Source organism: Vombatus ursinus, unplaced genomic scaffold (assembly GCF_900497805.2).
Source record: "Vombatus ursinus unplaced genomic scaffold, bare-nosed wombat genome assembly UNPS02010394.1, whole genome shotgun sequence".
In the NCBI taxonomy this organism is placed as follows: domain Eukaryota; kingdom Metazoa; phylum Chordata; class Mammalia; order Diprotodontia; family Vombatidae; genus Vombatus; species Vombatus ursinus.
In genome coordinates, this window is record NW_020950172.1 from 639,670 (window position 1) to 665,196 (window position 25,527).

The 25,527-nt window shown below is 57.2% G+C and overlaps 1 protein-coding gene across 4 annotated transcripts in view; it reads right to left on the minus strand.

Annotated features, from left to right (window-relative positions):
* Nucleotides 1-25,313, minus strand: part of KIAA0930 (KIAA0930 ortholog) — a 32,386-nt gene extending 7,073 nt beyond the window's left edge. For 3 of the 4 annotated variants that reach the window (XM_027854270.1, XM_027854268.1, XM_027854267.1), the window contains exons 1-6: nt 25,103-25,313; nt 4,503-4,660; nt 1,873-1,980; nt 1,452-1,529; nt 826-927; nt 206-346 (exon numbers count right to left, since the gene is read on the minus strand). In XM_027854270.1, the coding sequence (XP_027710071.1) occupies nt 206-346; nt 826-927; nt 1,452-1,529; nt 1,873-1,980; nt 4,503-4,660; nt 25,103-25,271 (756 nt within the window). In that variant the 5' untranslated portion in view covers nt 25,272-25,313. The remainder of the gene's footprint in view (nt 1-205; nt 347-825; nt 928-1,451; nt 1,530-1,872; nt 1,981-4,502; nt 4,661-25,102) is intronic. The other variant, XM_027854269.1, reaches the window with a different exon arrangement.
* Nucleotides 25,314-25,527: the final 214 nt, after the last annotated feature.

Genomic DNA, 25,527 nt, shown 5'->3' on the forward strand with positions numbered 1-25,527 from the left:
GGCAGGGCTGGGAGGGACCTTAGAACATGGAAGGTCAGAGTGGGGAGGGGCCTGAGAACAGGCGATGGCAGCACTGGGAGCAGCTTCTCTGGGTCTGGCCACTCGTCTCTTGGCCTCAGCCCCTGCTTCCTGCCCCATGTCCCTGCCTGTCACGCGGGGGCCACAGCCTGGCCCCGAGCACAGGCAGCTGGCTCAAAGGTCTCACCCGGTTGTCATAGACTTTCTTGAGCGCCTCGTATCGGATGGAGCCTTGGAAGATGACGCCCTGGAAGGTGTTGACCTTGTCGCTGGCCACCAGCTCCACGCAGACCATCTCGCCTTCGCCCACGGCCATGTCACAGAAGACCTGGAGAGCAGCAAGGCAGTGGGGGTCAGAGCCCAGCCCCCGCCAGGGCCCCATAGTGTCAGGGTCTCAGGTTCTGGGCCTGGAGGAGAGGCCAGTCGCCCCTCATGACGGCCACCAAAGGTGTGATGCCCCTGTGCCCACACACACGCCCCCACCGGCACGGGGTCGATGTACTCCCCGCTTGTGGTCGGGCAAACTGAGACCTGCCCAGGGTCTGCCAGGCCTGGGACCGTGACGGGGAAATGGGTCCCAGAGCCAGCAGGGAGCCCCTCTCTGTAGCGAGGAGGAAACCCAGGCCCACAGAGGGGGAGAGAGAGCCGGCGTTCACCGCCAACGCCAGCTCTGTTCTCCGTGTGGCTCCTAGCCTGTGCATTCACTGAGCGCCGTCTGTAGGCGCAGCATCGAGGAAGGCCAAGTTTCAGTCATGTTCCCAGCGGGGCCAAAGAACCCTGCCTCAGTCTCCCCAGCAGGCCACTCACCTCCTCAAAGTTGTCAATCATGAAGAAAATGTTGGGGTAGCTGATCTTGGACTCCTCGCCCTTGCTGTCCATCGGGTGCTTGCTGGGAGACGCAAACACTTGCTGGAAGAGATTGGCAACCAGGTGAGTGAGTGGGGAGGCCCCAACAGCCCACCCCCCAGAGCCCACCTGGTCTGGGCCCCCCCCAGAGGGCAGGGAGGCTAGAGGCTGAAAAGCTGGCAAATGGGCGGGGGGGCCGGCACGTGCAGGGACTATCTGTGTGGAGGATGGGAGAGGAGAGGAGAAAGAGGAGGGGAGGGGGAGGGTTGGGGAGGGGGAGGGGGAGGGGGCAGCAGGGCCCGCCCCCCCCCCCCCTGCCAGGCGGGGTCCTGGAGCTATCCCATTCCAGGTCACTATTAGCCAGCCTACACCTGCACAGGCTTTAGCGACTTTCGCTTAGGACGACACAGGGACCCTGCTTCCCTGAACGCCAAACAAATGGCTTTTTCAGTATCGGTGGGTTTGGATTATCCGGGTCGGCATGCCAAAGGGGGTGACCACCTGCGGTCAGTCTTGGGCAGCCCAGGGGCCCCACGCTCCTCTGGGATGACCCTCAGGCCACAGGCGTTCCTGGGCAGGGACCTCACCTGGGATTTCTTCTTGTGGATGTGAATGTCGCCTCCATCCAAGCGTGTGCAGACAGCGCATGTCACCATGTAGTCAAGCTGGAAGAGTCCAGCATGGGCCTCAAGGCCTGCCCTGGCTGCTCTGGGGCAGGGGATCCTCCCTATCCCTCCTCCAGGAAGCCCACCCTGATGTCCTGTGCACCCCCCAGGCCTAGTCACACTCATGGCGGCTGACTTCTGTATGAAGCAGCCTCCCGGGGGGCCAGGAGTAGTCCAGCCCCCCGTGAGAGCTGCTCAGCACCCCACAGGCATGAGGGCACACATGTGTACACATCTGTACACACGCACACACATACACATGTGCACACACATGTGCAAACACACACGCATGCACACACATACACACATGCACACACACACACGCACATACACATGCTCAAACCTTTTGTAGGATGAGGTTTAGGCAGACACTCTCCTCCCAGTCAATGTCGGGGTCCCCGAGGCCAGGCAGCTTCTTGGAGTCCCGCCGGTAAACCTCCACATCTACCTGCTGGGGGGAAGCCGGAGGTCTGTGAGCCCCCTGAGCCCATCCCCCTCCCATCCCGGGAGCCCCATCTACACTTCCCGGCCAATCTCCCCCAACAGTCAGCCTCCATTCTGTGGGCTCAACCCAAATGGAGATGTTCCCTAAAGGTTCCCCTGGAGGGAGAAAGCTCCACAGCCTTGCGGAGGGCCCCTGGGCTTGGCTGCACACACACACACACACACACACACACACACACACACACACACATACACACACACACGCCATGTGCCCCGCTAACATGGATCTCCCATCTCTGCCTCTCTGGGTCTACCCCGGCAGCCCTGGGCACAGTGCCAGGCACACAGGAGGCACTCGATACACGCTCCTTGACTAACGAGACCTTTGGGGAGCCCCAAGCCCCCACCCCCAACAGTGGGGATCCAGTCTGAGCTGAAGAGAAGGAAGCAGGAGGGTAGGGAGACCACAGCCAGGGACTCCTGCTGGGCAGGTGCCCCAAATGCCTATAAAACTGAGGGTGCTCAGGCTGCCCCGTGACCCATGGGCACGGCCAAGGTCACCTGGCTAGTCAGGCCACAATGCCGGTCTGCCAAGGCACCGGCCAGGCAACCCTGTTAAAAGGGAGTGGTCATGCGGCTAATTATAATGTCCCAGCTTGGCCCCACAAGAAAGGCTCCTGTCCTCTCTGCTTAGCAGGGTGGGGGGCTCTGGGGGTGGGACGCTGCACGCAGGGCCCAGTGGTTCGTTTGTTCTTTTCTCTCCGTTTTATTTTTTTATTCTTCATTGTAAGACATTGGGGGGTGGGGGGGAGAAATAATTTCAAATAAAGGCAATGTTTCAGACAAAATGTTCAATACAACTTTTTAAAAAAAGAGTTTAAGTCCTTGATCTTGTCCTCAGTCCTGAATACTCCATCCCCCGCCCCCCATTTCCATGCAGTAGCCCAGCAGCCAGCAGGGGTCAGCACCGGCCACTCTGGTGCCTCACCGGCTGCCTTTGTAACCTCAGCCCCCAGCACGGAACCTGGAACATCCAGGAGGGGCCCCAGCAATGCTCAGGGAAGGAAAGAAAGGAAGGAAGGAAGGAAGGAAGGGACGGAGGAAGGGAGGGAGGGAAGGAGGGAGGGAGGAAGGAAGGAGAGAGGGAAGGAGGAAGGAAGGAGAGAGGGAAGGAAGAAGGAAGAAAGGGAAGGAGGGAGGAAGAAAGGAGAGAGGGAGGGTGGGAGGGAGGGAAGAAGGAAGGGAGGGAGGAGGGAGGGAGGAGAGAGGGAGGAAAGAGGGGGGGAGGGAAGGAGGAAGGCATCCACTCAGTGGCCCAAGGACAGCATCCTCCCAGACCCCAGGATGCTTGGGGGACAGGAGAGGAAGTCAAGGAGGAAGCCCCAGCAGGGCCAAATCTGCAGAGGGGAGAAGGCCGCAAAGTCGGAGCCTGGAGCTCCGTTAGCCTGGCAGCACCTTGAGGGCAGGGACTGAGGGAGTGAGTCCAATCTCATTTTGCAGGAACGGAAACTGAGGCCTCAGCAGGAGACCTGACCTGCCCAGGCTCCTCCAGTTAAGAAGAGGCAAAGCTACGAATGAAGATGGTGTGCTGAGCTAAGGGGCCTCAGTTTTTCTCAGGGAAGGACCACATGGTGATTCTCATTTTATAGATGAAGACGCTGAGGCCCAGAGTGGCCACAAGCAGACCCCAGGGAGGGCTGCATGGGAGGAGAGGGCATTGCTCTCTACCAGGGTTTTGTTTTCATTTTGGAGATGCAGCTTTTATTTGGGGGATCAGAAGTCTTGGGTTCAAATCCTATATCTGACTCTTTAATTCAAATCACCAAGCATCCACTAGGTAGGTGCATGCTGTATGCCAGAAAAAAGAAAACAGCCCTGCCCTCAGGAGGCTTCCATTCTACTTATCCGCAGCTAAGTCTCTACATAGTGATTTCATGAGGGCCGCCGCCCAAAGCTGGGGGAACCAAGAAAGGAGGAGGCAACATGGAGTGAGGAAGTCACGGGCGGGTCCTGGGCTCAGGATAGTCCCACGGGGTGCTGGGGGTACGAAGCCAGGGAGAGGCGAGGCAGGGAGGCCGCTGCGGCGGGGGCTGTGGGTATCTTCTGGGATGATACTGTGGCTACAGAGACGCAGTGGAGAAAGGACTGGCAAGGCCAGGCGGCTGGCTGGCACAGGGCCCTGAAGGGAGAGAGGGAAAAGCGGACCTGGGGAGCCCCCCGGGCCGTCCGGAGAAGGGGCCGGTTTGGGGACAGAGGCCACGCTCCATTTCAGATGCAGATTGGAGGCGTCGAAAAGAGGCACCAGTTGTGCAAAGAGACCAGGCCTCCCCCAGCTGCCTAGTTGGCCGAGTGACTATCCCTTCTCTGAGCCTCAGTTTCCCCCTCTGTAGAAGGCGGTCCCTTCCAGCTCTCACACTGGTGGGCTTCTGCTCGACAGGGCTGGGACACAGCGATGGCGGCGGACGAGAGGCCGCCCGGGAGCAGCCCTGACGCCCGACTCCCAGGAAAGGGCCCCGCGCAGCCACTCACCTTCTTCCCGTCGTCGCTGGGGCTGTCGGTGCTCCCTGCGTAGGACAGCTTCCGGCGCACATAGAACAGCATGTCGTCCTGCCTCGGGGCCCACTTCTCCATGAAGTATGTGGAAAACATACGGGTCCAGAAGACGATGCGGTCGTCTTTGAAACACCCTGGGGAGGAAGCCGGGGAGGCCGGTGAGGAGGCCGCGACCTGTGGCCACGTGCAGAGCCCAGGGAGAGACAGGACGGCAGAGAGACACAGCACACCTGGGACTCTGGGACACCTGGGGAAGCCCCTGCCCCACTCTGGGCCATGGTCACCACCTCTGAAATCAGAGGGGTGGCTAGAATCAAGGCACCCTCAGACGACGTGGGAGGCCTCTCGTAGGCGTCTCTGACAGGCACAGGCTTTGGGGTCAGGAAGGCATGGGTTCGAGTCATACTTGTGTCCTGGCTGTGTGGCCTTGGGCAAGTCATTGAACTCCTTGTTCTCTAAGGCTGCAAGATCCCCACCAAGAGATTCCACTCTGGGAGTTTGCTGTAGGGGAGCGTGGAGGTGAGGAAGGGGCGTGCAGGATATGGGTACAGAGAAAGGCAAGAGATTGAGGGCAGGAAGTGGGGCGCAGGCAGGAGGAGGCTCAGGGAAAGAAAAGGAAAGAGGGGAAAGAAGACCCTTCCCTGAGAGCCCCGCAGCGCTTCTGAAGGGTGGCTCTCGCAGGTTTGGGGTTCGAAATCTCTTCCACCACCAGGCCAAGTGAGCAGAGTACTTGGAGAGAAGGCTGGGGGTGGAGGCTCTGAGTGGGAAGGGCAGAGCTGAGCCTACCCCCCAATCAGGAACCAGAGGGGCCTGCTCCGCAGTGGTGACCTTTCCCAACTGACCCACATCCCAAGGACTGACACAAACAGGAAGGACGAAGAAAACCCTAGTGAATCCGGTCAAACTGGATCAGAGCCAAGGCAATATGTATTTTTCTGAATCTGCTACCTGTTCACCAACCCCAGTCGGGTGTTTCTGGGGCAGAAAATGATCTTCCCTTTGGCTAAGCTCCCCACTGCCACACATGAGCTCACAACAGCCTCGCAAGCACTCTATGAGGAAAGGAACATTTTACAGATGAGGAAAGTGAGGTGCGGAGGGGCTAGTGAACAGACTGGCCTCATCCCTTGTGAGTATGCGTGGATAAGAGTTCATTTGAAAAAAGATCTAGAGGTCTCAGTGGACTACAAGTTCAATGACTCAGCAGCAACCTAAAACAGCCAAAACAGCAAATGTGATCTCAGGCTACCTTAAAAGCGGCATCTTTTAAGGATCTGGGGCTGTGGAGCCTGGAGAAGACCATGGCTCATGAGGGGAGGCCGGACCATTGTCTCCACCTAACCTGAAGGGCTGTCAGTCGGAAGAGAGGTTAGATTTCTTCTGCTTGGGCCCAGAGGGCTGGCCTCAACATGAGGGATGGACACGGCAGAGGCAGACTTAGGCAGAATCTCTGGACAGAGAAGAGCAGGCGGCCTCTCTGGTCCTCGAGGGGAGGCTGGGAGGCTCCAGGCTTCCCTCCCCACCTCCCGGCTGCCTCCGGCCTCCACAAGCCCCTGGGCTCATTCCTGCCATCCCTTCTCCCTGCCCACCCCCTCCCTGGCAGCGTCGGGCAGGAAGACCCTCCCTCCCAAAGGGCCTGGACGGGAGCTGCTTGTAAAGTCACATCTCTGGGTGTTGACTCCACGTCCTCAGTTACAGGGGCCCTGGGTGTGTTCCCCACTCCAGGAAGGGCCTGAGCAGAGGAGAATGTGCCCCCCGTGGGCCCTGGGGCCTCAGAGCCTAGCCCAGTGCCTGGCACCCAGAGGCCCTTCCTCCTAAGTGCTGGCGGATCCATCTCTGGGACAGAATGCGAGGGGATCGAGGGGCCCCCAAACAAAAATGGGGGCAAAGGATCTCGCAGACCTGCTCAGGGGCCTTGTTCTCCTGTAGACTCCCCCACAGAGATGCAGGCCCACGACTGACTGAGGGGGAGGGTCTGCCAGGGCAGGGGGGGACGACTTGGCATCACGGGTGGGGCATAGTCACAAAGCAAGAGACCACCACAGACCCCTCTTGTTCCACCATCTGAGCAGGGGTCTGGGACAGGTGCTTAGGGGACATAATAGAGGGATTCCCATTCAGGTCTGGATTAGACCAGACCAGGTCAGAGCTGGCCCACCCTCCAGCCCTGACATCCCCTGTTCTCAGTCTTCTCCCACCTCTGATGTCCCCTCTTCTCAGGCCCCTCCCATTTCTGACTTCCCCTGTTCTCAGTCTTCTCCCACCTCTGGTGTCCCCTCTTCTCAGGCCCCTCCCAGCCCTGACATCCCCTGTGCTCAGGTCCCTCCTAGCCCTGACATCCCCTGTTCTCAGGCCCCTCCCAGCTCTGATATCCCCTGTTCTAAGGCCCCTCTGTTCTCAGGCCCCTTCCAGCTCTGACATCCCCTGTTCTAAGGCCCCTCTATTCTCAGGCCCCTCCCAGCTCTGACATCCCCTGTTCTCAGGCCCCTCCCAGCTCTGACATCCCCTGTTCTCAGGCCCCTCCCAGTCCTGATAGTCTCTGATTTCTCCCCCAAACAGGCCCAAGCATCTCTGCATGTTAGGAGCCAGATGCTCCCTGCCCACTTAGGGGGATCTTAGCTGAAGAAGAGGCCAAGGGTCTACAGCTAGGCCTGAAAGGGGGCCAAGGGGCTCCTGTCCACCTCTCATCTTACAAAGGAGAAGACGGAGGCTCAGGGTGGGAAGGGCCCTGCCTGGGGTCCCACAGGAAGTTGGACTCCTTTCCTTATAGGGTTGGCTGCTTCTGCATTTTCGTACCCCCCGAGAACCCTGAGTTCATTCTTCAGTGGATCAGGGATGCCCAGGTCCAGTCCTCAGCACCCACGCAGACACAGCCTGCACGTCAGCTCTCTGGGAATTTTGACCCCTGGCTCTCCATGAACCATCCACCCAGGATCTCTGCTCTACAGGTTCTCTTCGTGTCCCATGGGGAGCAGGAGGGCACCCTGGCTGGCCACCAGTTACCCTTCTCCTAGCTCACCTTTCTTTTCTGGTCTACGTGCCTGTGACTTGGACAACAGCCGCATTTGGCAGCTCCTATCCATGAGCCCTCCACTTCCCTTCAGGATGCTCCCTCCTGAAGCTAAGGATGCCAGCCACACGGCATCTCCACGAGACGGTGCCGGAGAAACACTAGTGGCCAGGGAAGGCGGCACCTTGGGGCGCCTGGAAGCCCAGCTCCCTTTCCCCAGCCTCTTCTCTGCCTGCTCCTAGTTCTGGTGGGGCTGGAGCGACGTGCACTTTGCCGTCCACCCTCGGTTCCAGAACCTGGTTTTTCCTGGCAGGGCTGACCTTGCCTCTGTCTCTCCCAATAGAAGAGAAGCTCTTGGAGGGTGAGGATTGCTTCCCTGGGGTCTCTGCAGCCCTGGTGCCTCGCACAGTGCCTGGCGTAGTCCACACTTGCCGACCATCTGTCCTAAGGCCAGGACGGTAAGACCTTCCCGGCAGTGAGCACACGCCCTTGGAGGGGCTACAGACGCCCCGGATGAGCAGCGCCAGGGTTGGGCACGGGCCACCACAGTCCTCTGGGGATACTGTGCCCATTCCTAGAGGAAGGTTTTAGGGTGAGCTCAGACCCGCCCATCACAGCTCCGAACAGCATCATGGGAACTCCCCGCCAGAGGGCTCCTGAGTTCAAGAGCCTATTTGTGACTAGCGGCACAAATTACACTATGTGAATCCCCAGAATAAATCAGCCGTTGAACGCACAGAAGGTCCCAGGAGCAATCAGCAGCCATGCCAACAGGCTTAGGGAGGTCTCCCTGACATCACCTCGCACTCGCCACTTTCCTCCAGTCTGTGCAGAGTGGCCCTTCCCTTGCCAAGGCCACACCTAAGCATGCACCCTTGGGTCTTGCCTCTTCCCATCGTCACCAAACAAGATCCTCAATCATCTCCCTGCCTTCAAACATGCCCAGATTTCCCCCATTGTTAGGGAACCTCCCCCAGACCCAGCCACCCCTTCCCAAGCCCTCACCCCAGATCTCTCCTCCCTTCCTCAGCCCAGGGAAGTCTCCAACTTTGTGACCCATCCTCCATTGCGCTGCCGTCAAGGGGAGACCAGGCCACTCCGCAGCCCCTCTGTGAGCATCAGAAACAGCTCCAGACTGGCTCCAACCTTCCTTCCCAGAACCAGTGCTCATTACTCCATCCTGCAGAGTGCACACCGCACGATGCGGCCGAGATGGTCTGCGTGCCTCTCCCATCTCCACACCTTTGCCCGGGCTGTGGCCACTTCCCTTCTTGCCCCTGCCTCAGAGCCCACCATACTTTAAATGCAGCCCAAGCACCCCCTGCTCTGTGAAGCCACTACCTCTGCAGGTAACCTCAGAGGAGCTGGGTTCAGATCCCAGCTCTGCCTTTCACTATGCTGGGCCTCCATTTCCTTCTCTGTGAAATGACGGGTAGACGGAGCGGCCCCTGAACTCAGCGCCCCAATCTTCGGCCCCTCCTCTCCAGGGCCTCAAATCCTTCCCTTCCTGCAAGGCTGAGCTCAGGTGCCCCTCCCCCACCCCCAACACAGTGCTAGGCACACAGAAGGCATGTCACAAAAAAGGGAGCTGTGAGGACTGAAGGGCCCTCCAGCCCCTGCCCCACTCCCTCCTGTGCTGGCAATTAGCCAGAAGCCCCACCCTTGCCCCTAGGGATGGTCAAGGACTTGGGCCCTGTCTGGGCCTCCCTCTCAAACAGCTCAAGAGCAGGGAAGGAGAAAGCTCTGGGGTAATTCCCACACATTCCAGGCCACTGGGACCCCGGAGCTAAATGGCCCTCTGTCTGCCCTGAATGGGCCCTTTGATGGCTGGCCTGTCTTCCTGGAAAACAAAGTGGCTCTATCCCAGGACACAAGGGGCACTCTCCTGCCCAGCTCCCTGGACAACCCTACCCAGGGCCTTGTCTAACCCTCAAATCAAGGGGAGGGAAAAGGGAACCCAGTCTGAGGTCCCTTCCAGGTCAGGCCTCATCCTCTTTGAAGGTCAGAGTTTCCTCAAGGAAAAACTGGGATGGAGGAAGCCCGGCAGCCCAGTGGCAGCTCCCTGACTCAGAATCTTATCATTGTCATGATTATCAAGGTCTCATGGATGCTGGGCACCTGGGGACAACCCTCCTCCTACCACTGTGGGGTGTGAAGCCTCACCTCAGAGAGCCACCTACCTGGGCTCCGAGGGGCAGAGGGACTGGCCGAGGCAGCACGCCACCTGCCTGATAATCACTCTTATACGCCTTGGTGTTTCTAACAGCCTGAGCTTGCAGTCCTCAGCAGCCTCCATCTACTCCCATCAGCCTCCATCAGGTCTCAGCAGTCCCCATCAACCCCCATCAGCCCCCATCAGCCTCCATCAGCCCCCATCAGCCTCCATCAGCTTTCTTCAGCCTCCACCAACCTCCATCAGCCTCCATCAACCCCCATCAGCCTCCATCAGCCCCCATCAACCTCCATCAGCTTTCTTTAGCCTCCATCAGCCTCCATTAGCCCTCATTAGTCCTCAGCAACCCCCATCAGCCCCCATCAGCTCTGCTGAAGTCAGAGGAAATGCATGAAAGCCTGCTTGGGATTCCGCCACTTCAGGGCTGGCAGACTCCAGGCAAGGAGCTTTCCGACACTGGGCCTCAGTTTCCTCCTCTGTAAAATGAAGGAGGCCGGGCTAGAGAGCATCTGAGGTCTCTTCCAGTTCTAGGAGCCTGTGGAAGCTGACAGGCTGGTGCTCCAGACACCAGAGAGATAGCTCGTATTCACCTCTAGAAGAAGGTTTGGCCTCCAGGGTCACCCTCAACCCCTCCTCCTCCAGGAAGCTCCCTGGGGCTGGCCTCCTGGGGAGGGGGGAGGGACACAATGAAAGAGCCATGGATTTCAGAGCTGTCGCTGCTGAGTAACCTTGGACAAACCCCCTCCTAGTGAGGAGGTGGGACCAGATGGTCTCCAGTATCCATGCCAAGAGCCCAGAGGGACCTTAGGGAACCCAGGCTCAGGGGCCAAGTGCCTCATCTTCTGACCATGCCCTGCCTGAAGGCATAAGATTCAGCCCCTCATGAGTGTGGCTGTCCCGACCAAGCAGACGGTGCCAGGAAGTGGGCAGGGAGGCGGGGAAGCCGCAGCATTGAGCCCAGCTGGGGACTGACTTCTGCAGCGTCCTTCGTGGCGCTCCTCTCTACCCTCCTGCCAATGGACACATGTGCACACCGCCAATGCAGAACCCCGAGTCCTTACACCCTGTGCTGGGCCAGGCTACTTGAGATAAAAGAAAGAAAAGTGACTGGAGGCCATGAACTCTGTGAGGTCAGGGGAACAAATCAGGGGATGAGGAAAGAGCAGGGGAGCAGTAACTGGGGCAAGGCAGAGCTCCAAGGGGGCCCTGGAGGAGGAAAGGAGGGCCCAGGAGCCTTCCTGGAGGAGGCGGCTTGAAACAGGACAAGGTTGGATAAGAACAGAAGGAAAGTCACCACAAATACTGAAGGCAACTACAGGCATAATGCAGAGATGTGCTCTGGGTTCCAGGCCTCTGCAAGAAAGCAATGTCACAAAAAAGCAAGTCACGGTTTTAGGTTTCCAATGCATATCAGAGTTATGTTTACTCCATACTAGTCTGTCAAGTGGGCAATAGCATGGTGTCTAAAAACAAGGTACATGCCTTAATGAAAAATGTTTTATTGCTTAAAAAAAAGCGCAGCCACCCCTGAGTCCTCGGCGAGGGGTCTCGCCTCTGGGTCGCTGGCTGCTAACTGGGCGGGGGTGGCTGGGGCAAGTTCTTAAAATGGGTCCAGAGGGAAGCCTTTGCCTTGAACACTCAGAAGCCGGGAGGGCCGCTAACTGGCCTAACTTCAGCATTGTTGTGTCTGGGGAACAGGGACCCGGGGGAAGAGGGAGGGAAAAGGGGCGGCCATGGTGGAGCAGTGGGCACATGGGTGGGGTCTGCTGCGCCCCAACAATGACAAGTTACATCGGTGTGATCACAGATCACCATAACAGACACAATGATGACGACAAAGTCTGAAATGCCGTGAGAATTACCAAAATATGACAGAGACAACGTCGGAAAAATGGCCTCAACAGCCAGGGCTGCCACAAACCTTCAATGAGGAAAAGCGCAGCACTACAAGGCCCAGTAAAACAGCCTGGAGGGCCTTGAATGCCAGGGTCAGAAGTTTAGCCTCGACCCTGGAGAAGAGGAGAGGGGGCCCCTAAAGGACTTGGACTGGGAGAGAAGCCAGGAAGAAGGTGACTTGGGAGGTGACTCATAATCCCCTTAAGATCTTAGACTACAAACACTGGAGTTAGCGGTTTAGAGAGTGGGCGGGGAAGTCTGTCCTCAGTCCACCTGAGACCACCCCTGGTGTCTGAGTGCTGTCCCTGCAGCCTCGTTTCAGGAGGGGCAGACAGTCTGCCCGGCGTGCCTCAGGACAGGCAAGCTTCACCAGGAGATGGAAAGGCCCCTTCAAATACTGCAGACCAGTCATGGAGCAGAGGGATCAGCTTGGTTCTGCTTGGCCTCAGAGGCCAGAACCGGGGGTGGGGGGGAGCTTCAGAGACCTATTGAGACTTAATGTGAGGAGAAACTTCCTGAGAATCCACCCTCTCCAAGTGTGAGCTGGGCTGGCCCTGGAACTGAGGGGCTCCCCCTGGCTGGGCTGGCTCTGGGGCTGGGGGCTCCCCCTGGCTGGGCTGGCTCTGGGGCTGGGGGCTCCCCCTATCAGGGAGGCTCAAAGTGGCTTCTAGTCCTGGAGCAGTTGACTAGAGGCCTTTAAGGACCCCAATCCTAGTTCAGGGGAGTCTGGGAGGATTCTGGCCACTCTGTGGGGAATGGATGGGAAGATGAAGAAACTATGTGGGGAGACTGTCACAGCACCCCCACCACCAGCAAACTGTCTTTGTCTTGGAGACAATTGAGAGTAAAAGCTGATCCCTTTTTAATCCCCAGAAGCATGAACACACAGGGACTAATCAGGAACAGCTAGTCCCCTCTGCAACCCTAGTGTTGTAGCTGCTCCCTAAGGGGGCATGGCCCCTGCCAGGAGAGCCAGCAGGCAATAGCCTGGGTCCTGGGCAGCCAACAAGGTCTGAGCCAGGACACCCTGGGACTCATCAGTGCTGGCCCTTCATTACTGGGGTTTGTAAGGATCTAGGGGATGGGAGCTAGGTGGCACAGTGGATAGAGCACTGACCCTGGAGTCAGGACCCTGAATTCAAATCCGGTCTCAGACTAGACAATTGACAATTACTAGCTGTGTGACCCTGGGCAAGTCACTTAACCCCAATTGCCTCACAAAAAAATTAAATAAAATAAAAAAGAATCCAGGGGACAGAACCAGGACTGAAAAGCAGGAGGCAAGAGGCAGGTGGGCACTCAGCAGAGGGACTCATTTCCAGGGGGACAAGGGAAGGGGGCCTGCTCAGACATGGGGCAGGGGGTGGGGGGGCACGACAGGACTAGACAACCTCTGAGGATCTGGGAATAGAGAAGAGTCAGGTGGCCTTCTCAGGAAGTGGTGAGCTCCCGTCACTCAAGCTCTCCAAGCAAAGGCTCAACGGCCGTCTCTCTGGAAGGCTGTAGGATAGAATGCCCATTTCAGGCCAGAGCTGTCCAGAGTGAAAAGAAGGGGCTCACAAAGTCACCAAGAGCCAGGATTCAAGGCCCCAAGACCGGGCCAATCTCATACACGCTGCCTCCGTTGCCTCCTTCAGCACTTCTGTTTACCAGAGCTAGAAAGCCGTCCAGAGAGGCTGCAGCCAGGGCAGGCACATGGGGATCCATCCTCGGCGACCAGAGAGACGGTGGGACCCAGAAGTGCATTGACATCACTGCACTTGAGAGAGCCAGAGGAGAGTGAGGGGACAGTTCTTCCAGGACCAGCCAATCAGTGAGGAGCAAGCTGGGCTCAGTCTCCAGGCTCCCAGCCAAGGGTCTTCCTGCCTCCCTTCTGAAGTGACCTTCTCCCCTTGGGACCCTGGAGTGGTGACAAGACTATCTCATCCCCAGTCCCTGGAATCCTCCCATAAGCACCAAGGGAGCAGACCTGGGCCTCAGCTTTCCACTCAGTAAAATGGGGATGTTCTTATGCATCCCTACCCACCTCACCGGGCTGCTTTAATGGGGAGGGATGGAAGGGGTGGAGAGGGAGACATCTTTTCTGGATGGAGTAGGCAGGGGCCTCGGAGGTCACCTAGTTCAGCCCCTTCGATATACAGACATGGGGAAAATGGATGAGGTCCAGACCCCAGATTCCAGGTGCTGTTATAAACGGTGCCAGGATTCAAACCGAGAGCTTCTCCATCCCAATCCAGGCCAGCCACCCACAGGACAGAAAACAGTAGCTGCCCCCTCCTGAGGGGCTCTACAAGGCCAAGCACTTTCTTCTTCCCAACAGCCCATGATGTAGGTCATGCAAAGCTCGGCATCCCCTTTCCCAGAGGAGAAAACGGAGCAAGTCAGCCTGTGAGGCAATGGCAAGGCTGGAGACTGGCCCCAGGTGCCCTTCCTTCCAGGCTCCACCAGCTTTCAGTCTGGCTGGGGACACGAGGCTGACGTGGAACGACCAGGGAGAAGCAAGCATAGGAACCGCAGCTGCAGTGGGGGAGGGGAAGGACAGGGCGGCAATAGCAAGGGGAAAGGGGAAAGCCTAGAACTGGGCCTCAAAGAGTGGACAGAATTTGGCCTGCCTTGCCCTTCCAAAAGCTGCTCTGGAGCTCCTGCTATGGAGAAGGTCCTCCTGAGGGCAAGAGTATTCAGTCAGAGAACTGAGGAACAGAAGGAGCTGGGGCAGGACACCAGCAGGCCTGAAGCAAAGGGAACTAGCATCCACCCCATTGAAGGCAGTGCTGCCCTCCCCAAAATCTCTTAGGGCAGAGATCAGGACAGGTGAAACAGGAATCATCATAGGAAGAGACCAAGAAACCTTCCAGGCCCAGCCCTGGGAAAAACACTATCAAAAGGGAAGGAGCCAGAAAGTGAGTGATAGGAGAATAGGAGGAAAAATGACAGCATTGACCATAGATCTCATGAGTAAGAAAATCCAGTTAAAGACCTTGAACATAAACTGATAAAGTAACAGGGAAGATATTAGTAACAGAAAGGACCATGGCCTCCAAGTGAGCCCAAACATCTCTGGATGAATACTGTGAGACAAAGGAAAAGGAATCAACACTCCCAAGGCAGCATGGAACCCCAGGAGCATGTTCCATATTAAGAGAGAAATGAGAATTTATAGCCTGCACAGGAGAAATAAATGGCAGAACAGAAAAACTTGAATCCATGGTGGCAACCCTTACACAAGAAACAAAAGAGAAAACAACTGATTGGAAATATAGAAGTAAAGGACAATCTGGAAGAAGAGGAGAAAACACAATATTGAAAGAAAAGACTATTTCCACACAAGCAAAACATGTTTATTTCAGAGACAGGACGCCGATACTTACGGATCATAGGTTTCCCAGAAGGACCCAACAAGTCAAAAAACTTAAATACCAGAATGTAAGAAATTACACAAGAAAACTGCCCAGAACTTCTAAACACAGAAAACAAAGCACTTAGCTAAAGAATCTGTAGATCACCCTCAGATAAGCCCACAGAACCTGGGGAGAGAATTACACAATGACCACAGAGATGTAAACAAGAACAACTTTGAAGGACTTCAGAACTCTGATTAAAGCAGAGAGCTTCTCCTCAGAGAGGTGGTGGAACACAGATGCAGAGAGAGACATGTTTTGTTGTCAGACATAAACAAGGTAAGCATTTCCTCTCCTTGACAGCAAAGCAAGAGTATCAGTGAAGCTTCCAAAAATAGAGAGAGGAGAACCAAAGGAAATTCAGGAAGGCATACAGAGGGGCAGGCAATGTTGTTAGTACTATCAGGCTAAACTTAATACACACTGTTAAAAAACAAACTGTCCCTGACACGAGTTCACAGCTCCACTTACAATGTTCTGTTTTCTTTTCATTTTGAAATGTTCAGGTTTGTTCAAATTTGTTAAATTTACAATTTTAAAAGGACATTTTTCAAAGTTGAGCAGAAATCCGCCTCCCTTTGCAAGCCACCCATAGTGTCTGACTGTCCTCCAGGGCCAAGCAGAATGAGGTCGATCCATTAATGCCAGGCTAGTCCTGCGAGTGCAGGCAACGTCCAACTAGAAATCTCTGCAGGAGCCTGGTCCTGCAGTTCACGGTTCTCGGCAAAGGCCCACCCCCTTATCCCCCACCCCAGACTATGCTCTCCTGAGAGAAGCCAGGCAGAGGGAGCTGCCCCCAGAGCCAGGGGACTGAGCTCTGTGCCTTGGCTGCTGCGTGGCCCTAGCCAAATCGCTTCTCTGCTCTGGACCGACTTCTCGTCATCTGTGAAATGGGATAATGATCTCGGCAGCACTCGGGGGTGGACAGAAGGGTCTCTAAGCCCTCAAGTGCCAGAGCCTGAAATGACTCAGTGTCATGGGAAGCTCCCACAGAGTAGGACATCAGCTCCTCTACAACCTGTGGTCTTAGAGAGAGAGCAACCTAGGATCCCAACTGGGAGGTAAAGCCCAGGGGCCATAGCTGCTCCAGAGGCAGACCTCAGCCCAGGTCTTCCTAACTCCAAGGTCAATTCTCTGGCCACTAGGCAACACTGCCTCCCACAGAATCATCCATTTAGAAGGGACCTACCCACGGTCACCCAGCCAGTCCAACCCCCTCACTCTACAGAGGAGGAAACTGAGGCAGAGGCCCAAGATGAAGGGGCAGGCAGGATTCAAACCCAGGCTGGTCCCCCACTTCCCAAATTAGGGCCTTCTAGTGAGTCCATCGCCAGTAATTATTATTATAACTCCTTCCTGGAGGATTCCTGGAATGACATGGACATGCCCTAGCGTAACAGAAAGCCCAGTGGCTCTGGGCAGAGGAGTCAGCTTCGAATCCCACTTCTGGCACCGAAGTGACCTCCTCAGGCAAGTCCCCGCCCCTCCCTGGACTGCAGATTCCTCCAGCTCTTCTAGCTTCAGGCCTCAGACTCTCCTTGAGTTGCACAGGCCGAGAAGGTGTGGAGGCTTGAGGAAACAACAATTCAAGGGAGCTGCTCCAAAGAGAGGCAGCCGCTGAGAAGCCCTGGGCTCAGATCCTGGTGCTTCCTGGCTATGTGGCCGACCCTAGACAAGTCATTGCCTTTCTCTAGGACTCAGTTTCCTCATCTGTAAAATGAAGATCCCAGATCCTGTTGAACGCCCCTCCCAGAGCTGTTCTGAGGCTCCAGTGAGGTCATATGTGGAAACTCTGAGGCTTAATGGGTAGGAAAGGGGTCTGGGAGCACAGACCTCACTATTTTACAAGCTGTAATCATCTAAGCACTTTGGTCCTGGGTAAGAAGCAGAGGGGCTGAATGGCGGAACCGATTAGGACATAACATACAGGGGCAAACAAGCACCGTAACGGGGTACTGGATCAACCCAAAGACCTCACCATCCGCCAGAACCTCTGGGGAGACTGGACAGCAGCCTGGCCACCATAGGCCAATCTCGCACCAGATGGACGGATGGATGCATGTCAAGATACAGTCAGACACAGAGCCATCCTAACAAAGAAACCACCACCCGATCCATGAATAAAGGGTGAGCTTCTGACCAAGCAAAGATAAGAAGTTCACAGGAGGTAAAATGGATCACTCTGAGGACACACAATGAACACGTTTTTTGCACCAACAAAACCAACATGGCTAAAATTAGAAGGAAAACAGGAAACCAGGAGGAAAAAAATCCTGCAGCAAGTTTCTCTGATAAAGGTCCTGGTACCTCTGAATAAATGGGGAATGGACTCACACTTACAAGGATATGGGCCCTTCTCCAATGAATGAGTGGTCAAAGGATATGAACCGGCACTTTTTAAAGGAATAAATCCAAGCTGTCAATGGCCACGTGAAAAAGGATGCTCTAAATCATTAGCAATTAGAGAAATGCAAATTAAAACAATTCTGAGGTTCTACCTCATACCCTCAGATTGGCTAAGTTGACAAAAATGGAAAACGACAAATGGTAGGAGGACTGTGGAAAAACAGGTACATTAATGCACCCTCGGCAGAGCTGTGGACTGGGCCAGCCCTTCTGGAAAGACGCTTGGAACTGTGCCCCAAAAGCTATTAGACCACAAATACCCTTTGGCCTAGCGATACTGTTACCGGTCTATACCCCCAAGGGATCACAGGAAGGGGAAAAGGGCCCGTATCTACAAAGATATTGATAGCAGCTCATTTTGTGCAGCCAAATGAGAGGATGTCCATCAAATGGGGGATGGCTGGACAAGTTATGGTGCATGAAGGTGATGGAATACTACGGTGCTGGCAGAAATGTTGCAGGAGGTGGGTTCAGAGAATCCTGGGAAGACTTACGTGAACTGATACAGAGTGAGCCGAACAAGTTGTACAACAACACTATTATGAAGACAAACACTTGGGAATTCTGATCAGCACAACGACCAGCGACAATTCCAGAGGACTCATGATGAAGCCTGCTGCTGGCCCCCAGAGGGAAGGGAAGGCTCTGAGGCAGGTCCTTCTGGACACGGCCGGGATGGGAAGTGGTTTTGCTAATTAGATGCATTTGGAGCAGAGGCTTTGCTGCTCTCGCTTTCTCAATGGCTGGGATGATGAAGGGAGAGAATGCAAACTTGAAAATAAAATAAAATTAAGTTTGGAAAAGTCCCTCTAAAGTAAGGGCTACAGAAGCAGGAGCTGTCATGAAGGAGGGAATCACAGATCCCAGGGAGCCCAGCAGTGAGTGATAAACTCAGCCAGGAGCAAGCTGCATTCCAAAGCCAGGAACCTCTGGCCCATCCGGCCCCAGGGGAGGGGGGAGGGCAGGGGAACCAACCGGCCAAGGAACTGAAAGCTATGAGTCATGCCCACCCATCCCACTTCCGCCATGTCTGCAAGCAGGAGGAAGTCAAGGGGCTCCCCATGCTTTAAAAATGAGTGGAGGCAAGCCCCTCTGAAAAGGGTTCACACTCAGGTGGCTGCTGGTGGGGTCCTCCATTACAGCTAGAGTGGGAAGGAATCTTAGGGTGCATGCCTGTCCAACCTCGTTTTACAGAGGAGGAAACTGAGGCACAGAGGTACACAGGTGAAATCACTTTCCCAAGGCCACCCAGCCAGCAGGTAATGGAGGAAGGATTCAAACCAAGCCAGACTGCACATCCAGGGCTCTTCAAGGGCCACCACAGCTGAAAAGTTAATTCCTGGGGGCTGGCTCTGGGGCATTGAGTCCCTCCCCTCCTATGCCCAGCTGGTCCTCTGGCCACAGACAGTTTGGTCCTTCCCATCCCCACAGCAGCCTTCATGGACAGCCTAGAGCTTGGGCTCACTAGCAGAGCCTTCTGGAGCCGGGATCTCTCTCCTCTTGTCCATGAAGGAGGTGGAAGGAGCACAGCCGTGTCTTTGATTTTACCAGTTTAGGGAATTCCCAGAGAGAGGACAGCAAAACACTTCCCTACGCTCCCTCTCTGGTCCCTGAAGCAAACTGGGGAAGGAGGTGACAAGGCCCTTCTTCCCATTTCACAGATGGAACCCGAGAGTCTCGGACAAGTGAAGCAACTTCACCCAGGCCGCAGGCTGCTGCCCAATCATTGGAGCTCTCCTGGCTTCAGCCTTGCAGCAGGACAGCTGTTGGCCACCCCCAGGGAGAAGGGAACAGAAGGGGCCTGGTGCCCGAGAGGGTTTGTACCCCAGTGGAAGGGGCTGGTCAGCAGAGAGTGACTGGGCCTCAGGGCCCTCTTACCTAGACTAGGCTCCCGATGGGGGGTGGGGGGCTAGCTGGCGAATTCTTCTTTTTCTCTTTAATATTCTTTAATCATATTTAAAGAGAATTGGTTTCCTGTGTAATTTTATTTTAAGCACATAAAAACAAGATTCTGAGCAGTCCAGGGTCCCAGGCGTCACCAGCCTGAGTGCCCCAGGGGCCGGCCTGTGCCAAGTTGTGAGGTCCTGGCCCAGACTCTCTCTAAGGCGGGCCCGGCTCTGCAGGCTCTGCCTGTCACCAGCCAGCCACCATTGGCCATTTCTGCCCCAGAGGGAAAAAAAAAACCTCTTTAGGCTTTTGATAAGTGGGCCTGGTTCTGCCTGCTCCCTGAGTCCGGGGCCAAGCCCAATGGGACTGAGTCGCTGTCTTCCTGGCCATCTAAGCCAGCGCTTCCAGCCCTTCAGGCGGCCCCAGAGACCAGGGTCCTCTGCACCCAACCCTCCAAGAATGACCTTCATTGGACGCTGGATCGATCAGGTGCTCCTGTGGAAGGGCAGGCATGGGGAGGGGGGGCTGTCTACGGAGGTGGGGGTGGTAAGAGAAAGAGCACAGGCAGACCTGGAGGGCCTTTGGGAGCCATCAAACCCAACCTTTCCACTTACAGGGAAAGTTGGCCTTGGGAAATGACTTGCCTAAGGTCACGCAGCAAGTTAATGATAAAACCAACACTTAAACTCAGGTCTTCAGACTAACTGAAGCTCCCAGGGACCTTGACAGGAGGTGACCTGAGTCACCTCCTCCAGGTTCCTGTACATGGAGGCAGCCCAGGACCACAGGCTCCCACGCCCCCTCCTCCAAGACCTCCACGCTTGCTTCCAGCCCAGGACCCGTAACCGTCATCTACGGAGAAAGTGCCACCATCGCGACCCCATCCTTGCCACCGCCGCCACCATCGACCGCTAACCCACTTCCTCCGCAGGTGCCGCGGCCCTATCCCAGCCTCCCCAGCTGCCGCAGCTCCTGAGGCCCCTGCAAAGGAAGTGATAGCCACAGAACTACGGGGCTTGGGGCACTGCCCTGGGGATGAAGCAGCTAGAGCACCCTGACCTGGGAGCCTCCTGGCACTGCCATCTCCCCATAGAACTGGAGCCCCTGGAGGAGGAGCCCAGACTGGCTGAGTGTACTGTCCCCGTGCCCTGCGTGGCACACAGTAGGCACTTAACCAATGCTTTTTCCTTCATGCCTTCTGACTCCACAGTGCCACCCATCTGCCCCCCTAGGTAAGGGAGGACCAAGGAAATATGAGGAAAGTCGGGGGGGGAGGGGAGGCCCCACCCCAGGTCCTGAAGTTTGAGGCAGGGGAAGGGGGACTGAGCCCCAGGGGAGGCGAGCTTCTGCTCGGAGCCAATGGGACCCACAAGGCCAGACTATGCATCAGCGCAGAGGGGAGGTGCCCACCTGTCATGCTCCCTGCAAGGCAGGCCGCCAGGGAGTGGGGGACCAGAAGGGACCCTAGGGAAGGGTCCTAAGACCTGGATTCGAATCCCAGCTCACACAAAGACTAGATGGGAGCTTCGGGAGATTCAGTTGCGGCCCTGACTCCCTGCATGAATACAGGCAAATTAGTCTGGGTCTCAAGTTTCTCCATCTGTCTAAGACGGATCATCACCATCACTGCCGGATCATGAGCTGAGGGGAGAGAAAGAATGGGAAGGCACTTGGGAAGGGACTGGATTGGTCTGGAGCAGGGATTTCATTCCTGGCCAGAACCTCCCGCGCAGAAGTGCCCAGGCCAGCCTCTCCCTCGGGCCTGGCTCTGCCCCAGCTCCCTGGCCATTTGCTCCCCTCACTCCCTGGGGGTCTGCCCTTTCTCTCTCTCTGCTCCAGCTCTTAGCCTGGGCAGCCCATGAGAAGGGCTTCACCAAGACTTTCTCTAGCTCACCATCTCTCACAGGTGCGGGCAGCTCGGGATGTCAGAACCCCTCTGCCAATGCAGACTGGCACCTCCCTGCTAAAGCATCTGAGAGCTCCCTGGGGTGCCAACAGTTAAGTGCCTCGTCTGGGGTCCCACCATGGCAGAGACAGGCCTCAAACCCTGCTCTTCTTGTTCCAAGGCAGACCTCCTGTCCCCTTGCTTCACTGCTTTCCTCTACCCCAAAAGCAGGGGCTCTCTTTTGTGGACCAGGACGGCCCAGGGAGCTCCAGCGAAGGTTCCCCGTCTTGGTCCGGCTGCATCCTCCCCCGTCTGTGGCAAGACCACTCATGAAAGGCCTCGACAATCCAAGCCGCCACCGCTGCCCGTCTCTCTGAGCCCTTTACAATCTGCTTCAGCCTCCATTCCCCCCAAACTGCCCTCCCCAAAGTCGCCAACAGTTCTTCTCGATCCCCATTCTCCCCGGACTCTGCAGCCAGGACACCATCATTCCCCCTCTTCCCTTTGTGTTCTCATCATGCTCGGCTCTCCTGGTTCTCCCCCTCCCTCTCTGACCGCTCCTTCTCTGTCTTAGGACTGGAGCCTCCAGGTCATGCCCTTTGACCTCAGCTGTCCTTCAGGGTGCAGCCTGGGCCCTCAGTCTTCTCCGTCCACTCGGAGGTCTCACCAGCTCTCAATGACCATGCTCAGCTCTACCCATCCTGCCCCAGACTCTGCTGACCTCCACTCTCATCTCCAACAGCCTCAGACATCTCCAACCAGATGTCCAGTAGGCACCTGAAACTCACTGGGTCCAAAAGAGAACTCATTCTCTTTACCCCAACTGTCCCCCTTTCCTACCTTCCCTATAACTGTTGAGCCCCACCTGCCAGGTTCCCACCCTAGGAGTCATCCTGGACTGCTCCCTCTCTCTCATCCCTCACCCTCCCCTTGCCCAATCTGGTGCCAACACTTATCGATTTTACTTTCATGAATACACTTGCTTGGCTCCTCTGACCCTGCCCTCACTCCTAGATTACTTCAGTGGCTGCTGGGGGGTCTGCCTGCTTCAGCCTCTCTGCCCTGTACTCAGTGGTGCCCTCTTAAAGCCCAGGTCTGCCATGTTATACCCCCAACCAATATCCAAGAGCTCCCTAGAACCTCTGCTTGGCATTCAGAGCCCTCCATAACCTGTCCCTTCCCCCTCTCCAGTCTTCTTACACCTGCCTCATCCCACATCTCTTTGGTCCTGGTGCCTCAGCTGTTTCAAAAACCAGAGCCTCCATCTCTGGGCTCCTGGCATGCCTGGAACACTGCCCCTCCTCACCTTGGCCTCCTGCCTTGTCTGGTTTCCTGACACCCTGCCCTGCACAGAAAGCCCCCTCCCAACCCTCTCCATTCCAGTACATGACCTGTTCTTATCTCCATGCTTGTCTGCCCCATCAGACTGGGAGCTCCTTCAGGGCAGGGACTGTCTTTGGCCTTCCTTTGCAGCCCAGCATTTTAGCACAGCACCTGGCACACAGCAAGCATTTAATAAACGCCTGGCTGACTGAGTGAGAAGAGAGAGGGATGGCCATGCCAGCTGCAGAGACTACTTGCTAAATGCCTGTATTTGGGGAAGTGACAGGGGAAAGGCAGAGGTCACCCCCGAGGTTGGAAAGGAGCTGGCTCCGACTCCAGGGGCGTCGTCTCCACACCACACACATGGAGGCGTTAGACAGAGGGGAGGGGGCCGGACGAAAGAGAAAGAGGCCAGTTTTAGGCAGGGGGCATTTGGGGCACCTATGCAACTGGAGGTCAAGAGACCACAGGGTAGCTGGTCCTGTGGGACCAGAGCCTCTCCTGTGGGAGAGCGACAGGGAGAGGTAACTCAGCGGGGAGCACAGAGCGTGGCCCTGCTCACGTCCAGCTGATCACTCATCCGCTCGATACCCCTCACTGACTCACTCCTGCCTTCCCTAACCCCTGACCCTGGCAGTCAAAGTCCGGCACAGGGCAACTCCGACCTAACTCTGAAGCCTTGTTTCCCACCAGGTCTTAGCAAAACAGAAGATTCACATTTGACCACGTTCCCCACCGCCACCCTTTTGCCCACAACATCCCCTGAGCCATGCCAGCTGTTGAAATCTTCCATGGTCTAGATCCAATCCCCCCTGCCTCGTCCTCAGACCTCCCTCCCTAAGTGCCTTCTCGTGGACTGACTGGCCCACAAGCATTTAAGAAGTGTCTGCTATGTGCCAGGCACTGGAGATTCAGAGACAAGGAACCAGACAGCCTGGCAGGCCTGTCCTGGGAGAGAGAGCTGCTAGCACCTAGGACAGGGGCAGCTGTGTAGGCCAGCTCTCCTAGGATTTCCTTGGGGGCCACACAAGGTATCCCTGGCTGTGCCTGGACGTGCCTAGGCAGCAGTGCCAGCTCTGAGCTCTGAGCTGTGGTCCGGTATCCTGGTCTCTGCTCTAGGATGGGGCTCCACCCCCTGAATAATCCTAGGAGCTCTTGTTTCTGTCACAATCACTTTAAGGTTCCAAGATGTTCTCCTGACACCCATCCTGCCTGGCTGAGAAATGGCCCTTTTACTGGAGAAACTGAGGCTCAGAGAGAAGGAAGGATTCCCCAGAGACGAGAGCTAAGAGGGACTGTTAAGCCAGGCTCAAATAACAGATAAATGACTGTATCCTGCCCCTCGAAACAGGGACTGCTCTCTGCTGCCCCACCCTCAGCCCAGGAGGTATCAATTCCTCAAGGAACAGCAATGTTGAGGGTGGGGGGAGAATCTAAGGGATTGCCTGGCTTTTCTGAGGGCTGGGAGGGCTCTGGGAGCCTAGGTGTCCCTCTGGTTGCAAGAAAAGCCCTGGGACTATTCACAACTCCGGCCCCATGTCAACGGTCCCTAGTAGGAGCTCTCCTTTCCAGGCTTCCCAGGGCCTCTGTCCCCCACAACCCCTGCTTAGGGGGCAGGCAATGCAGAAGCCCCAAGATCTCCCACGAGGTCATGGGTCCCCACCTCCAGGGCTCAGACAAGACACCGATTTGTCCAGGCCTGGGGGTATGGGGAAGGGACTGGAAAGGCCAGCTAGTCCACGCCCCTCATTTCACCGAGGAGGAAACTGCAGGCCCGAGAAGGGGCCTGAGGTCACCCAGGCAGGCAGGCAGGCAGGCGGGCGGGCAGGAGGGGAGGAAGGATTGGAAACCAGGGCCTCTGACTCCCAGCAGAGCTGGAGCCGAGATACCAGCTCGTTTCCCACAAATCCTTTCCATTCCCCCCTACCAAATGCCAGCTGGGGGACGGACAGTCTAAACCCGGGACAGAGGCTGAGCCTCCTCCCCCGGCTGGGAATAAGATGAAGTCATTCACCTGGGTGGGAGGGGGTGTCTGACTCACAAAGCGTCCAAGTGTCGGAGGAGGTGAGAGGCCGGGCCGGAGGCGGGGAGATCTCCCTCTTCTGACTCCCGCCTCCCGCACTTCGCCCCCGCCTCTAATCCCAAGGGCACCTGGAACAATGGGTAGAGGGTGGGCCACCCCTGCCCACCTGTCTACCGATCCCCGCCCGGACACACCAGAAAGGTCGTGCCCTGGGCCCGGGACCCCGCACTCCGACAGAGTGCCCCAGGGGCCACCCCGCCCGCCCCAGCCCGGGAGACAAAGGCAGCGAGCGCGCAGGGAGCCCCGGGAGCTGCCGTCGGGGATCTCCAAGCACCCGGACCCGGGGGCGCGCTCCTTGCACACCCAGCCCCCAGACGGCTGGCCCCTTGCGGGCTGCTGTCCCGGCCCAGGCGGGGGGACCCGGACGGGGGGGGGGGCGCGGAGGGAGGGGGCTTTAGGAAGCCGGCGGCGCCCTCCCCCCCACCTCCGCCTCCCGCGGGGCTGACGCACCTGCAGGTGGGCACCGCCGCTGCCCCCCCCCCAGGCGCCCATCCGCCCGTGCCCCCAGCCCTCACCGAGGCCGCTGATCTCCTGGCGGAGGCCGAGGCGCCTCCGCTCCTCCGCGATGGCCCGCAGCATCTGCTGCAGGGAGCGGTCGCCATCGCCGTCTCGAACCCCGCCGGCCCCGGGCCCCGCCGCCGGCCCCTCCTCCTCCTCGCGGCCGGGCGTCCGCGACGAGGCCATGGGCTCATCGCAGGCGCGGGGGCCCGGGCAGGGGGGCCCCGGGGAGGGGGCCCGAGAGGGCAGGAGGGCTCCGGGGCACCTGCTGGGGCGTTCGCGGCGTCCGGCGTCCGGCCCGGCCTGAGCCCGGCAGCGGCGGCGGCTGGACCGGCAGCGCCCCGCTGGGGGGGAGGAGGAGGAGGAGACAGGAGGGGGGAGGGGGAGGGGGAGGGGGAGCTTCCGCCGCCCCGCCCCTCGGGCCCCGCCCCGCCCCCCCCCC